This window comes from Stigmatopora nigra, chromosome 21 (assembly GCF_051989575.1).
Source record: "Stigmatopora nigra isolate UIUO_SnigA chromosome 21, RoL_Snig_1.1, whole genome shotgun sequence".
Lineage (NCBI taxonomy): Eukaryota > Metazoa > Chordata > Actinopteri > Syngnathiformes > Syngnathidae > Stigmatopora > Stigmatopora nigra.
Window position 1 is genome coordinate 154,495 of NC_135528.1, and position 17,061 is coordinate 171,555.

At 39.9% G+C, this 17,061-nt stretch overlaps 1 protein-coding gene across 2 annotated transcripts in view; it reads left to right on the forward strand.

Annotated features, from left to right (window-relative positions):
- Positions 1-17,061, forward strand: part of top2b (DNA topoisomerase II beta) — a 135,554-nt gene that overhangs the window by 58,059 nt on the left and 60,434 nt on the right. For both annotated transcript variants that reach the window (XM_077742744.1, XM_077742745.1), the window contains exons 15-18: positions 3,536-3,641; positions 3,757-3,866; positions 4,691-4,783; positions 9,911-10,025. In XM_077742744.1, the coding sequence (XP_077598870.1) occupies positions 3,536-3,641; positions 3,757-3,866; positions 4,691-4,783; positions 9,911-10,025 (424 nt within the window). The remainder of the gene's footprint in view (positions 1-3,535; positions 3,642-3,756; positions 3,867-4,690; positions 4,784-9,910; positions 10,026-17,061) is intronic.

Consider the following 17,061-nt stretch of genomic DNA (forward strand, 5'->3'; position numbering starts at 1 on the left):
GTTTGTGTTAAGGGGCCAGGCAAAAAGTGGCTCAAACACAACGAACGTAGAATTAGCCGAACGACTATTTGGCCAACCGACTATCTAGCCGAAGAACATTTAGCCGACGCGCTCGCCCAGCCACCCGGTCGTGTGTGTACAAGTTTTTCAACCTCGGCCCGCGGGCCATATACGGCCCGTTACTGATAACAACATTTATTTAGAATTCCAAGTGACAGATAACAGCATTTATTTAGAATAACAAGTTACAGATAACAATATTCATTTAGAATAACAAGTTACAGATAAAATATGTTCATTTAGAATAACAAATTACAGATAACAATATTTGTTTAGAATAACAAGGACATTTATTCGCGGCCAAACAAAGAAAGGAGTTATAACAATAGATACTGTAATTTGCACCAGATTAGAAGAGTGAGTACTATAATGACAGAAAAAAAGGAGTTATATCAGTAGATACTGTAATTTACACCAGAATAGAACACATTGGGATTAATCTTTGAATTAAGGTTCTCAGCAAATAATTTTGAATATAGTTTTTCTTGTAACTTGTTATTCTAAATTAATGTTGTTGTTACGATCACTTATTACAAACGAAAAGAAACCTGCAGCGTGGCGTGGCGTCAATGTGAACAGCATGACTATGAGGAAACACAGGGAATGAAAACAGATGATCCGACAGCGTTCACAGAAAACCATAATGCTTAAATAGCAAAATTAACCTTATCACGTAATTAGCCACAGCTGATAATAATCGTGACATCATGCCAGGAGGGGCAATCCAGCCACTCCTGACAGTTGTTAGCTGCAACTTGTTATTCTAAATTAATGTTGTTATCAGTAACGGGCCGTATATGGCCCGCGGCCCGAGGTTGAAAAACTTGTACGCTAATTGTTCGATAGTTGATCGGCCAAATAGTCCTTCGGCTAATTCTACGTTTGGCCAGATGGTCTTTCGGCGAGTTGGCTGTTGGCCAGATGTCTTGCGGCAAGTAGACCGTGCGCCACACCCATGGGCCACGGCCGCGCAGAGACAGGAACGGTGAGCACAAATCCCAGAACCACACAGACCTATTGAATGACCAACAGAGAGCTGGGACCACAGTAACAAAGGCTACTATCAGTAACACAATGTGCCGCCTGGGACTCAAATCCTGCACTGCCAGATGTGTACCCCTGCTGAAGCCAGTACACATTCACGCCTGTCTGCGGTTCACTAGAGAGCATTTGAATGTTCCAGAAGAGGACTAGGAGAATGTCTTATGGTAAGATGAAACCAAAATAGAACCTTTTGGTTGAAACTGGTTATTGTGCTCGCAGGAGAAAAAATACTAAATTGTTTCCAAGGAACACGATCACTGTGAAGCATGGGGTTGGAAACATCATGCTTTGGGGCTGTTTTTCTGCAAAGTGACCAAGACCACTTATCTGTATAAAGGAAAGAATGAATGGGGCCATGTATCGAGAGATTTTGAGTGAAAATCTTCCATCAGCAAGGACATTGAAGATCAGACGTGGTTGGTTCTTTCAGCATGACAATGATCCCAAACACAGCCAGGGAAACAAAGGAGTAGCTTTATAAGAAGCATTTCAAGGCCCTGGAGTGGCCTAGCCAGCGTGCAGAATTCAACCCCATAGAAAATCTGTGGAGAAAGTTGAAAGACAGTGTTTCCCAACGACAGCCTCAAAACATTACTGCTCTAGAGAAGATCTGCATGGAGGATTGGGCCAAAATACAAAAAACAGTGTGAAAAGCTTGTGAAGAGTTACAGAAAATGTTTGGCCTCAGTTATTGCCAACAAAAGGTACATTACAAAGTGTTGGGATTAATTTTTGGTATTGACCAAATACTTATTTTCCACCGTAATTTGCAAATAAATTCTTTAAAAATAAAACAATGTAATTTTCAGTCTTTTTTCCCACTTTCTGTCTCTCATGGTTGAGGTTTACCCATGTTGACAATTACAGGCCTCTCTAATCTTTTCAAGTAGGATGACTTTCACAATTGATGGTTGACTAAATACCTATTTGCCACACTGTATTTATAGGTGACAATCTACCTTCTTTTGCAAGAGCCAGCCCTATCCAAATAGCCTTGTAGTAGTTTATAGGATAATCTAGGGTTGTAAAAATTTTAAAAGTTGCTCCACTGAAACTAGACTGCCCAGTGAGCACTATCCTTGCTGTAGAAGAATCGTTTGTAATCGATTGTTTGGTGGGTCTGATAAACATCAATCAGACTTTGAATTATTGGAAGTTCCCCTTCGGCGGTGCTTGTTGTCAGGAAAATTGATCTGAAGACAATTGAATATTGGCACCATCACCTTCCCCCGCAACACAATTTTGGTCATGGAAGGCTGCGGTTCAGGTTCAAGATTAAAATTTTGCGTAAAGTTGACATAAAATCGTCTCAATTGGATCATAATTTACGCTCGGTACAAAAAAAATGCCAGGAAATGAGTCTTCTGTGGTTCAGTGGACTGCAAGTCCCTCAAAGGCACTCGCTCACAACTTAATCTAAGCAAAAGATCAAGCACACAACGACGAACTGTGGTCAAAAACATTGAGAATCTTGAAATATGAAAAGTTCGTGTCGACTGCGAGTCTGTCGAAGGCACTCGGCCACAGCTTGCTTCAACCATAATTTCAAGCACGCGACGATGAATGGCTTGCACTGTTGTTCGAGCTTTTGCCATAGCCGGCATCATTTCTGTGGACCCACATGGCAATGACAGTGACTCTGACAACGAAAAGAGGGAACCCGGCGTTTTTGATGACTCATTTGGACAATTGTTCAATTCGGACACAGAAAATGAGGACTCTGATAGATTTGTGGGTGATGATGACGTGAATACATTGTAAAATGGCCAAATAAAGTACAACTGAACTCAGTTTTGCTTCCGTTGCCTTTTTGAAAATGTGTCTTTAGCGTGTGTCCGTATATTTAATCTGGTGTATGTTTTGCCATGCCTGGCTGCATGTTTTGGAGCGGTGCGTCTTGTGTGTGTGTGTCAAATACAGAAATGGCACCCGTTACTGACACTGTGCCTTTAAATGCAGTGCGCCATATAGTCGTAAAAATACGGTACTCTTAAGGCACGGGTGTAGAAGTGGCGGCCGCTGCATCATTTTGTGCGGCCAGAGAAAGTAAATCATGAGCCGACTTTTAGGATCAAATTAAAATGAAAAGTATAGATGTATATTAAATGTTCTTATTTTCCCCCTTTGATATCAATAATTGTAATTTTTTAATCAAATGTTTCTGTTTTTAGTTCAAAAATCATTTTGTAAAATCTAAAGATATATTGAAAAAAAGCTAAAATAAACATTGTTTTAGATCTATAAAAAATGAATATTCAGGCCCTTTAATCCAGTTCATTTAATCCATTTATAAAAAAAATCTAAATATTATATCTAAAATGGTCCAGCCAACGTGAAATCAGGTTGACGTTAAAGCGGGCCGCCAACCAACCGATTCTGACACCCTTTTCTTAAGGTTTCCATTTTGATGACCTAATACAATTTTGTACAGGTGACCAAAAACAAGCAAGAGCTGGCCTTTTATAGCATTCCAGAGTTTGATGAGTGGAAGAAACAGGCTGGCAACTATAAAACCTGGCATGTAAAGTACTACAAAGGTTTGTTTGTTTTTGTCAGTTTTTTTGTATATTTACACAGATAACCAAAAATTGTCGAAATTCCTTAATTAATAATTCCAATTATTTTTTAATTAATATGTTACATGTATTATAGGTCTCGGCACAAGTACCAGTAAAGAGGCAAAAGAATATTTTGCTGAAATGGAGAAGCATCGCATTACTTTTCGATACAATGGTGCCGAGGATGACGCTGCCATTACTTTAGTGAGTTGAAATTTCCTCCTTTTCTCATCTCATCTCGAATGGGGCGAGAGGCGAGGGGACACTGTGAATTGGTGGCCAGCCAATCGCAGGGCACTAGGAGACAAACAACCATTCATAGTCACACTGCTACTCGGAAATTGAATGAATGACTTACAAACAAAATTGGTATACTTTTATAATTTTTAAAAGGTTCTCAATTAAAGATTGTGAAGCAGATGCTACCAATTAAATGTGAAATGCTGCTCTACATATAAGTAGTACTAGAATTATACTATAAATTGAGGCTTATTTATGCAAACAAGAACTTTCAAGGGCGGCTGGTTAGCTCGTCGCCCTCACAGTTCTGTGATCCTGGATTTTTCTGTTTGTAGTTTGTTCTCCCTGGGCCTGTGTGGGTTTTCTCTGGGTACTCTGGTCTCCTCCCACCTTCCAAAAACATGCATGGTAGACTGATTGGGCCCTCAAAAAATTGCCCCAAGGTATGAGTGTGAAGGGTTGTCGGTCTCCTCATGCCTTGCGATCGCCTGGCCACCAATCCAGGGTGTCCCCTGCCTCTGGCCCGAAGTCAGCTAGGATAGGCACCAGCACTCCCCGCGACCCTTATGAGGATAAGCTGTTCAGGAAAAAAACACGTACCAACATTTCACATCAGTGGCAAATTTTGAACATCTCTACCGTTGACCGTTTCTATTTTTTGATTTTGATCTCATGCCAAAATTAACATTGCTTTTGCCATAAGGTTAGTTAGCACTCTGGCAGGACCATTCCTTGTCTCACCACATATCAATAAGCCATATTTCATGTCATGTTTTTGATTGTTCCAGGCCTTCAGTAAAAAGAAAACAGATGACAGGAAAGAGTGGCTAACCAACTTCATGGAGGACAGACGGCAAAGACGAATTCATGGTCTTCCGGAGGTCAGTAATCATCATGTGGATTAGAATTTAAGTAAAAGGCTGGGTTTTTTTTCTTTGTAGATTGTTTTTTTTATAAAGAGATGAAATGTCTGTTTTGGCTTATCGAAATCCCGTCTATCAAATTCACTGATCAACAACTAATCAATAAATGCAATACATTTGATTGATTATTGTTGGCAACAATGCAGGTGTTCTGACAATTTCCACAAATGTATGGAGGGGAATCAATTGGAGTGGATGGTAAACACTCTAGTTTGTAGGTGGCAGTATGCACCTAACTGTTCCAATCTGCCATAAACTGTATACAGCGTGGCCGGTCTACCATGCCGGAAGACATTTAGCTGACTGACATCTGCCCGACAGCCAACTCACCAAAAGATCATCTGGCCGAACGTAGAATTAGCCGAACGACTATTTGGCCGACTAACTATTTAGCCGACGCGCTTGCACCGCCCCCGGTCGTGTGTGTGCACAAGTTTTTCCACCTCGGCCCGCGGGCCATATACGGCCCTTTACTGATAACAACATTCATTCATCATCACAAAGTGCTTTAAAACACTGGTGCTGAAACATACCAAAGCATGTCTTCTCCTTATCCGCGACCCGCATCAGTGTGCATCTCGGGGGAACCCATCCACCGAAAATGCAATATCCACCGCCTTCCACGCTGCACCCATCCACCTTGACAAAAGAGGGAGGTATGTCGAATGCTCTTCATCAACTAAAGCTCTGCCTTTAACACCATAAGACCGGACTTTCCTATCCTCAAGTTGGGCAACCTGGGGCTCCCACCTTCCTTCCTGGCTAGACGCTTGGTCGCCGAACGTTTGGTCACCGGTCGTTTGGTTTAAATATCAACTCAGCTTTCAGCTTTAACAAATAAAAGTTGCATTTAAACACTTAGAGAACACTTAGAGGAGGTGAAGAAATTCAATCACTCGTCTATTAGAATCCGACAGCCGTTTCTGGCCACCATAAAAAAACTTCAATTCTCTACGTTCCACTGTTTGGAGAAATGTAGCGAGAGAATCTTAACATCCACACACACACACTCAAACCCATAAACCATGCTTTATAAGGATTATATATGGAACACAAGAACCTGAGCATGGAGTCAATTCTCCGTTAGAACGGGTGGGTTGCATTTTTCAAACCAAACGGCATTCTGAGAAATTCAAATAATTAAAAAGTCAACATGGCAATCTTTGGAATGCTGAAGTCTGCCTGCACCAATTTAAACTAACCAATTTACACCATTACACTCTTTTGCACTTGATTTTAGGCCCTCTCTAGGTCAACTCATGACTGGACGTTTTGCCGAAAGATGTTTCGCCTGAAATATGTTTCGCCGAAATACGTTTAGCCGAAAGAGGTTTCGCCGAAATACGTTTTGCCAAAATATGTTTTGCCAAAATATGTTTATACCGGTCCACTTTGAAAAATATAACTTTTCCTGCCAGTCAAGTGGACAATTCTATAATTTGTCGAATGGGGTAATGGTCAGGTATAGTGACATCATTAAGGTGTTTATAGTCCCTGCATGGACACCAACCACCGTCAGGCTTTAGAACTATGTTGAATGGCGAGGCCCAGTGCCTGCCCGGACGATGAATGATGCTGACATGTTTCTTTCATAATTCCCCTCCTTGCGGCCCCATGTGAAAGGGGAAAAGGTCAAAATTTGCACCAGGCGGCCATTTTCACATTGACCACCAGTCTATTTTCCTACAGAAAATCTTCACCAAGCAGGGGAAAAGCAATATCTGCCACGACGAAGTCCAATGTTACCTGTTGATTCCCAAAACACAAATCCACATTATTTGTACCATATGTGTGAATAGAGATACAATTTATGTGTACTTTTTAGCCTTAGGCACAAATAGAGCTTTGAAGTAGCAAAAACCTGGGGACACATGGATTCTTAGGGCAGCTCCAGGCTTACCAGGCTGCAGTACAACAGCGTAGTTGCAAATGTATGCATATATATGTATGTATATGTTAATTGCAGGTAAGATGAATTAAAAGTTACCCAAATAACTTGTAAAAAGTGAGTCGTGGAGGAAGTTTGGTTTGCATGCACACTCACAATTCTGAGATTAAGGGTTCACACTAGTGGTGAACCAATACTTTGTCAATTAGTGCAAAATCAATACCATAATTGTGGTTGTGATACCTGTGATATTGGTATGCGCTATTGAGACTGCAATATCGCTGTGTGCAATGTGATATAAAAAATGGGAAATGCAATACTTGTGACACCTGTGATATCTGTGATAAAATTGGCAACTCTAACTTCCCATCTGACCACAGTTGACACATCCACATTAACGCAGTCAGAGAATTCAATCATTTTGACTGCTCCCACAAATGCTAACCACACCAATCAATCAGTTAATGGTCATCCAATGGTTATACATAGAGCTGAGCGATATAACAAATTGTTATAAAGGTGAAAAAAAATATCAGTCATTAAATATGTAGCACCATAACTATCACATATTTGTGTTTCAAATTTGAAAAATCTAACTTCTGTGAATAGATTTGAGAGGCCTGTAATTGTCAACATGGGTAAACCACAAGAAAAACAGAATGTGGAAAAAAAACCTGAAAATCACATTGTTTGATTTTTAAAGAATATATTTCTAAATTAGTGTGGGAAATAAGTATTTGCTACAAAGAAGCAAGAAATCTGGCTGTAAAATAGGTCTAACTTCTAAAGAGATCTAACGAGGTCTCCACTCGTTACCTGTATTATTCACATCTGTTTTAACTGATTATCGGTATAAAAGACACCTGTTCACAACCTCTGCCTCTCACACGCCAATCTCCACTATGGCCAAGACCAAAGGGTTGTCGAAGGACACCAGAGACAAAATTGTAGACCAGCACCAGGCTGGGAAGACTGAATCAATAGGTAAAATGACTAGTGTAAAGAAATGAACTGTGGGAGCACTTATTAGAAAATGCAAGACAAACAGGACCACTGATAATATCCCTCAATCTGGGGCTCCATTCAAGATCTCACCCCTGGGCGTCAAAATGATAACAAGAACGGTGATCAAAAATCCCAGAACCGCAAGGGGTGACCTAGTGAAAGCTGGGACCACAGCAACAAAGGCTGCTATCAGCAACACAATGCGCCGCCAAGGACTCAAATCCTGCACTGCCGGACGTGTCCCCCCTGCTGAAGCCAGTACACATCTAGGCCAGTATGCAGGGCTGTTTATCTGCAAAGGGACCATGGCAACTGATCTGTGTAAAGGAAAGAATGAAATGGGGCCATGTATCGAGAGATTTTGAGTGAAAATCTCCTACCATCAGCAAGGACATTGAAAATGAGACGTAGCTGGGTCTTTCAGCGTGACTATGATCCCAAACACACAGCCAGGGCAACAAAGGAGTGGCTTTCTAAAAAGCATTTCAAGGTCCTGGAGTGGCCTAGCCAGTCTCCAGGTCTCAATCCCACAGAAAATCTGTGGAGAGAGTTGAAAGTCTGTGTTGCCCAACAACAGCCCCAAAACATCAGTGCCGAGAGATCTGCATGGAGGAATGTGCCAAAATACCAGCAACCGTGTGTGAAAATCTTGTGGAGTTTCCGAAAACGTTTGGCCTCAGTTATTGCCAACAGAGCTTACATAACAAAGTATTGGGATGAACCTTTGGTATTGACCAAATACTTTTCCACCATGATTTGCAAATAAATTATTTAAAAATAGAACAATGTGATTTTCTGGGTTTTTTCCCACATTCTGTCTCTTGTGGGTGAGGTTTACCCATGTTAACAATTACAGCCTTCTCTAATCTTTTCAAGTAGGATAATTTGTACAATTGGTGGTTACTAAATATACTTATTTGTCTCACTGTATTTTTGTTTTCCGCATCAGAATAAAATCGTCCATCTGTGGGAGGTTTTTTTGTTACAATTTCAGGAGCTCCTGTAGTCTGTTCTGGCTAACGTCATTGCATTTTTACTATTATTTTATTTTGGAAAAAAAGCAAACTAAGTTCCGTGACTGGCAGACGGACATTGTTGATATCATATAAATATATAGACTATATAAGACAGGATATTTTATTTTGCGTTTGTTAATCAAATCAAAGCAAAATCATTTGTCATCATTCAAAGCTGCGTATAACGAAACTGGTGGTGCTACTCCACAATGTGTGTCTTCCCCAGTAAAAAAACAACAACATAAATAGTAATATAAAAGTATAAAAGTTACATACTGGCTAGGTAAATTCTAAAATATTGCACTATCTAAGATATGGCACATTGTTATTGCACACCCTGAAGTTATTGCACAGAAGGGATTATGTGTCGTGCTAACGCAAGTTCAGAGTCCTGATGGCTGTGGGAAAAAAAACAGTCCTTAAGTCTATTTAGCCGTGCTTTGTGAGACATGTAGCGTCTGCCAGCAGCAGGAACAAATTTGGAAATACATTCTTTATAAATCAAACAATGTGATTTTCAGGGTTTTTTCCACATTCGGTCTCTCATGGTTGAGGTTTACCCATCTTGACAATTACATGCTTCTAATCTTTTATTGTAGGGTAACTTGCCCAATTGGTGGTTGACTAAATACTTATTTGCCCCACTGTATATATGTTCATTAACGTACACGCCTCGTGGTGTATAGGTTCACACGCCTGACTTCGGTTGACTCAATACCCGCCAGTGGCCGTATGATTGATAGTGCGGATGGTCGCTTCTCTCTTTGTGTGCCCTTCGACTGACTGACGACCCGTGTTGGGTGTAGTCTGTCTTTCGCCCAAAGACAGCTGGGTTAGGCTCCAGCAACCCCCACAACCCTTTTTGAGGATAGGTGGTATGGAAGATGAATGAATTAATGTTAATTAACATGAGTATGAATATGTTCATTAATATGTGCGGTCCCTTATTAAAAAAATCAAACTCAACCTTTGGTCATTTTTAAAGTATTATGTCTAGTGTTTCAGAGGACGGAGGATCCAATTAGAGAAATTATATATAATATACTTCTGTGCTTACAAAAAATCCAAGTTATTTAACAAGTAAATGTACAACTGTTTACATATGTCCATCCTTTTGCATCTCTTTATAATTATCGTATTTTCATAATGATTAAACTTCGCATTTTTCCTTTTCAGCAATACCTGTATGGAACACAAGCCCGACATCTTTCCTACAATGACTTTATCAACAAGGAACTGATTCTGTTCTCCAACTCTGACAATGAGAGATCCATTCCATCCCTGGTTGATGGTTTGTATAATCTCTTTTTATTGGTGCTTGTTTGTACTATCTTCTTCTGTTAAGTTTTAATTCTAGCTCAACATTATTAAATAATTTAATATACAGTACATTGTTTATTTTTTCCAAAATAACAGATTTAAAACAAACTCAAAAAGTATATATATATATATATATATATATATATATATATATATATATATATATATATATATATATATATATATATATATATATATATATATATATATATATATATATATATATATATATATATATATATATATATATATATATATATATATATATATATATATATATATATATATATATATATATATATATATATATATATATATATATATATATATATATATATATATATATATATATATATATATATATATATATATATATATATATATATATATATATATATATATATATATATATATATATACACACACATACATATACATACATATATATATACACACACACATACATATACATACATATACGTACACAAACACAGACAAAGACACACACAGTGGGGCAAATAAGCATTTAGTCAACCACCAATTGTGCAAATTCTCCGACATGAAGAGATTAGAGAGGCCTGTAATTGCAACAATTATTAGAAAGTGGAACTAAAAAAATGTTGAAGGACACTAGAGACAAAATTGTAGACCTTCACCCGGCTGGGAAGACTGAATCTGCAATAGGTAAAACGCTTGGTGTAAGAAATCACTGTGGGAGCAATTATTATAAAATGGACAAGATACAAGACCACTGATAATCTCGCTCGATCTGGGGCTCCATGAGAGATTACACTCCATGGCGTCAATCAAATGAACAAGATCTTTGAGCGCAAATCCCAGAACCACACACACTTAGTGAATTACTTACAGAGAGCTGGAACCACAGTAACAAAGGCTAATATCAGTAACACAATGTGACGCCAGGGACTCAAATACTGCACTGCCAGACGTGTCCCCCTGGTGAAGCCAGTACACATCCAGGCCCGTCTGCGGTTAGCTACAGAGCATTTGGATGATCCAGAAGAGGACCGGGAGAATGTGTTGTGATCACATGAAACCAAAATAGAACTTTTTTTTTAATTTTCCACCATGATTTGTAAATATATTCTTAAAAAATCAAATCATGTGATTTTCATTTTTTTCCCACATTCAACATTCTTTGAGGTTTGCCCATGTTGATAATTACAGACCTCTCTAATCTTTTCAAATAGGATAACTTGCACAATTGGTGGTTGACTAAATACTCCATATATCTAATTTTCGGAACCGCTTTATCCTGATTAAGCTCGGGTGGGGTGCTGGAGCCAATCCCTGATCTTTCCGGGCCAGAGGCACACTGAATTGGTGGTCAGCCGATTGCCTACATTGCCGTGCCTCGAGCACGCAGTGACAGGAACTTGTCTTGACATTTTATGCAAGATACATAGGGTTTTATTCATTATTTCATTTATAGAATTAATTTTGTTTAGCGTTTTAACAGTTTATCTTTTCTATATTTTGATATAAATGACCGTCTTGGCCACATTCTCTTGCATCATGACGACACCGTGTCATGCCGTCGTCAACTTGCTGTTCCGTGCATGCTATGTTTTTTTTTTTCATGTGAGAACATACTACATAAAATAGGGAAACACATTGATATCAAGTAGGAAAAATGCTTACCTGCAGTCATTGTCTTGTCTTTTGAGAATTTGCTCTTGTCATTTTTTTCACAATAATCATTTTCCACTCATATCTAATGGAAATTTAGAGTTTTCAAACTGCCTACCATGTATGTTTTTTGAATGTGCCAGGAAACTTGACTACTCGAAAAAACACGTGAGCACGGCAGAACATGCAAAATCCACACAGGAGGACCGACCTGGGATCGAACCCAGGACCCCAGTGAAACCAACACACTGACCACTCATTTGCTTGGCCGCCCACATACATACATAGATAATTATTTTCTAAAAAAAAAAAAGGAAAAAACAATCAGGTTTACTATTTTAAACATTATATATCTTATCTTTGTAGTGTTTTTATTTTAACTGTTTAACATGAGTTCCAAATCATATTGTTTTGCTTTTATTTACTTAACACATCTTCCCAACTTAATTGGAAGGGTTTGTACAATAAGTAAATAAATACATATACTGAGCAAGCTCTCTGGTCATCTCCTTAAAATGACAACTAAGGAATAATGGTCTCATTTGTACAAATCTCCCTTCTCTCACCTCTTTCATCTCTATCTCCTGGTGTTTCCAATTTTCTGGTGGGAGGAGGGGTCTTGTAAAAAGACAAGTGAGCCCCCACAAAGTACAATTACAAATATGAGCACCGCTCAAACTTCTTTTTAAAGTCTATGCACTAAAAATAGAATATTTTACACATTCCCACTTACTTCCTCTCCCTTATCTCAAGATGTTAGAAAGATGTGGACAGTCACTAAATTAAATCCAAAAATCGAATTCAAGACTGTGCATCTGAAATTGTAGTAATCGGGCTTGAATCACTCAAAAACTGAACACTCTGGTTCGCATATTGTGTTAATTGTCAGGTTTAAGACCATATACATTCAATAATTTCGGAGCAGAGGAAACACACAGCCAGTCGTGATGAGAATTTAAGCCACTTCATATGAAGGAGGACACCAGAATAGCCAGAGCAGAAAGATGGTCTATCTTCCTGAATGACCGTTTGGAATTCCTGGCAACTCCCTACAAACAACCTGGTTTTATTAGCACAGGATCATGTGACAGAGACAAACTTAAGGCGGGAAAGTACACAAAGAAATGGGGGTTTCGTGATAGATAGCACCCCCCCTAACTAAAAGAGGTCGTGACGGGAGTTACCACTAGGTCGTGCAAAATTCTATTCCAGTGACTACACTATATAAAACAAAAGACATAATAATAATAAGCATAAAATACATTCATACTTTACATTTCCCCCCTTTAGTAACTTTGAAAGAATTTTCATTTAACATCAATTTATATCCCTCCTACCAAGGCACTAGAATATAAACATCATCAACAGTTACTTATCAAAGAGTATGGAAAACAATAAAGTCATTTGTGAAGGCACAGGTGAAAAACGTGAGGTAGTTTTAAGGTTATATAAGAAAACAATAAAATCATTTGTGAAGGCACAGGTGAAAAACGTGAGGTAGTTTTAAAGCTATATAAGAAAATCCCTCTGTGTCCCTCTTTATGAGCGAACACAGTTATGAAGTTAAGACATGTACAATTACCCGGATGACTCGACATACCGTTACTCGTCGCACTTCAAAATGGTGGGAGAATCTTCATTACGGCATGTCACGTGGTGATACTGTATGTCGCTGTAAGCTACCAGCGTATGCTGGATAGTATTTCGAACCACAGTTTTCATACACGGAATTATACACATTGAAAAAATACAGAAGAGTAACATAATTGCAAGTAATGGTGTTGAAAAATTTAACCAGAATCGCGAACCACGACCCGGATATTAACCATGACCAAAGTGATGCACCTATGGCTGGGTGATCCTGGGCCATAGCGTTGGCCAAGGCTTTCATCTCCGCTATTGCATGAGTAATGTTACCTTCGTCACCGGTTTCATCTGGGATGAAAGTACAAGTGTTCTCCGACTATGGCGCACACACCTCCATCCTTGGCTGTTATCAAATTCAAGACCATACGGTCTTGGAGCTCCATTTCTCTAAGGGCTTGTAATTCATCTGCTATGCCCTGTAGAGCCTTGACAGTTTGGTTAATAAACAGTCCCATCCGATAATTCAATGTTTCTACACGGAGCATAACTTTACCCACTCCAATCTGTGGAAGTAGTGACAGTATGACTTTCTCGGAGGTGGACCATAATTTGTGATCATCAGGGACATCACTACCCCAAATTGAATCATGTGGTTTAAATTGTACAGGTATAAATCTCTTATATCTTACTGGTATTTTCACTCCCCTTAAAAGGAATGCATTTTGAACCATCTGCACCATTGCACAGCAACCATTCCATGCTGTGGGCAAACCCAAATATACTGTATACCCACACATCCAATACCCATCATCTTGGGGATCAGTGCCCATTACATCAGGGAGAGTGTAATAGTCCCTGCAGGTGGCACCCGGGGGCGCTCCTGTGGCATTGAACTGATCTTTGTTAGTGGTGTTTCGCGTGCACGGGGTAATTACCTGACTGCAGTACTTCATGGGGACTTCTACTGGTCTGGACCTACCCCAGAATTTCATATTACTAGCGAAACACACTGCCTTAAAATTACGTGGGTATGGGATGTTGTTTAACATAACTAGATCTGTCCAATTATAGTTCAAAAGCCTTGTGAATTTTCTACCTGTTAAAGGTGGTACAGTGGCATCAAGCTCGAGAACTACAGATCTTAATACACCTTCTAGATACCGTGATCTCAGTATGTCGGGATACCATAGAGGTGTGTAGGTGTTATAGGTATAGGGGTCGATTGGCATGGGATATACTGGTGGGGTACCTGTGGAATAAGGCATACGACTGCACACATAACAACTTTCTTTCACACCAGTTTGTTTTTTTCTGAAATACCATGAAATTATACCACATATTTTCTTCAAAGTGATTTTTTGGATTGTCCTTTTCATACCACTTCACTCTTTTTTTGCGACAGTAGCATGGGACCATCTCGATTTCCTGCTCGAGTCTCAGTGAGCAGGGAATCCAGCCACGCCCAAGTTGCGGCTGATAGGAGAGTCGCTGTGATGAGGGTGGCGGCAGCTTTCATTTTGGTTTCTGCGGGGGAATGCAAAGTCTACGAAATGTCAAAGTTAAAATGGGGGGGGGGGCGTTTGGGGCAGGTGAGTAGACGTCTGATGATGTTCCACGGACAAGGGTTTTGGTACCGTCCGGCTTGCAGTCTACTCACAGTCCCCTATGTTTCGAACCACCTTGACCTGAGATTGGTGAATCCACGTAGACCTCTCAGCAATCTTTACCGCTGTAGGGGTGGTGAGTTGGACCACGAACGGACCTTCCCAGCACGCAGAAGACCAGGATTTCCTTTTTATGGCTCGGATCAGGATTTGGTCACCAGGCTTCACCACCTCCTGCTAGGGGGACAAAGGGGATAATGGCAGCTTACATGTATCTTGGACGAGTTTCTCTCTAAACATCTTTACCATCCACTCGGTGAGTGGATCCGCCTTGCCCTTTGTTTCCTGCCATGGTTCACCTTCCCATAGGGGGAGTTGGAATGGTCTCCCATGAACTATTTCAAAAGGTGTTAATCCCGAGCTAGTTGTAATATAAGTTTTAACAATTGGTAGGCATTCTGGCCATGGCTTTTTTGTTTCTTCCATGGTTTTCTTAAGTCTTAATTTTATCGTACCATTCGTTCTCTCTACCAGTCCTGCACTCTGCGGATGGTACGAACAGTGGTTTTTTAAACTTATTCCTAGATGGTTTGCCATTTGTTGGACTATGTTGTTTAGAAACTGAGCGCCATTATCACTCCAGATGATTCTGGGGATCCCATGTTCTGGGATTATGTGTTTACAGATGACTTTCGCCACCGTTAATGCATCTGGTGATCTGGCTGGGACTATTTTAGTCCATTTAGAGAACGAGTCAATCAAGACTAAGCAGTATTTATAGTGGTTACTTTTGGATAATTCAATGAAATCCATGTGTATAATTTCAAAAGGGTACGTACCTTTTGGGCATTGGCCCCGTTTGGGTCTGAGGTTACCTTGCACGTTATGTCTGCAACAAATTAAACAGTTCCTACAAAAAAATTTAAAGTAGGTATTTAGACCTGTTGGCACATGGAACACACGCTGTACCATGTCCACCATCCCCCCTGTTGAGACATGAGATTTCCCATGGCTCAATTTTGCTACCATTTGGAATAAATTCTTTGGTAAGCATGGTAGGCCTTTTGTTGTGTATAGACCATCGGCAGACTGTTCTGCACCTTCATCTATCCATGCCTCTTTTTCTTTTTGTGGTGCAATGTTTTGCATATCAATTAATACTGTTTTTGGGATTGACTCATTCTTTTGTTGTTGTGTATACTGTGCAGTAAATGTTTGTGCTGCTTCTTTAGCTGCTGTATCTGCTCTGGCATCCCCTTTACTAATTCTGTCGTTGCCTCCAGTAAGTGCCTTACATTTGCATACAGCTATATGGCTGGGAAGTAGTACTGCATTAAGCATTTGTTTTAGCAGTTCAGCATGTTCTACTGATTTGCCTGTAGATGTTTTCATCCCTCTCCTCTTCCATTGTGCAGCAAATACATGTAGAGTGGAGTGTGCATATTGGCTGTCTGTATAAATTGTGACCTTTTTACTTTTAAACAATGTGCATGCCTTTGTTAACGCTATAATTTCTGCAGCTTGAGCTGAGAGATTAGATGGCAGTTTTTCTGCACATAAGACTTCGTTGTCTGTGACGACTGCGAATCCTACTTGATTTTTCCCTTGTTCTCATTTGGATGCTTATCCATCCACATATACATAGGTGCTGTCTGGAATAGGAGTGTCTTTAAGATCTGGTCTAGGTTTGCAGCTTTCGCTGGTCCTTTCATCACATTGGTGTGGATTTCCGTCTTCTTCAGTTGGTATCAGCGTTGCTGGGTTCAAGGTATTGCATCGCTTGGTGGTGAGATGGGGTTGCGATAACAGTGTAGCTGTTTTGGCTAGGTGTCTTGCTGGTGACAGAAATGACATTTTAGTTTGTGTAATCAGTAGATCCACTTCATGGGGGACTAGGAGTGTGAGTGGATGAAACAGTACAAGTTCAGCTGTCATCTGGACGGCTAATGCTGCTGCACACACTGCTCGTACACACGAAGGTAGAGCAGCTGCAACTGGGTCCAGTCCTTTTGAGTAGAACGCTACTGGTCTCATCTTTGTTCCATATGGTTGTAATAACACTGATGTCATGAAAGTCTCTTTGCAAGTCACCGTTTGGGTGAATGGTTTCTCGTAGTCAGGAAGTGCTAGAACTCCTGATTCCAAAATTTGCTGTTTCACTTCTAG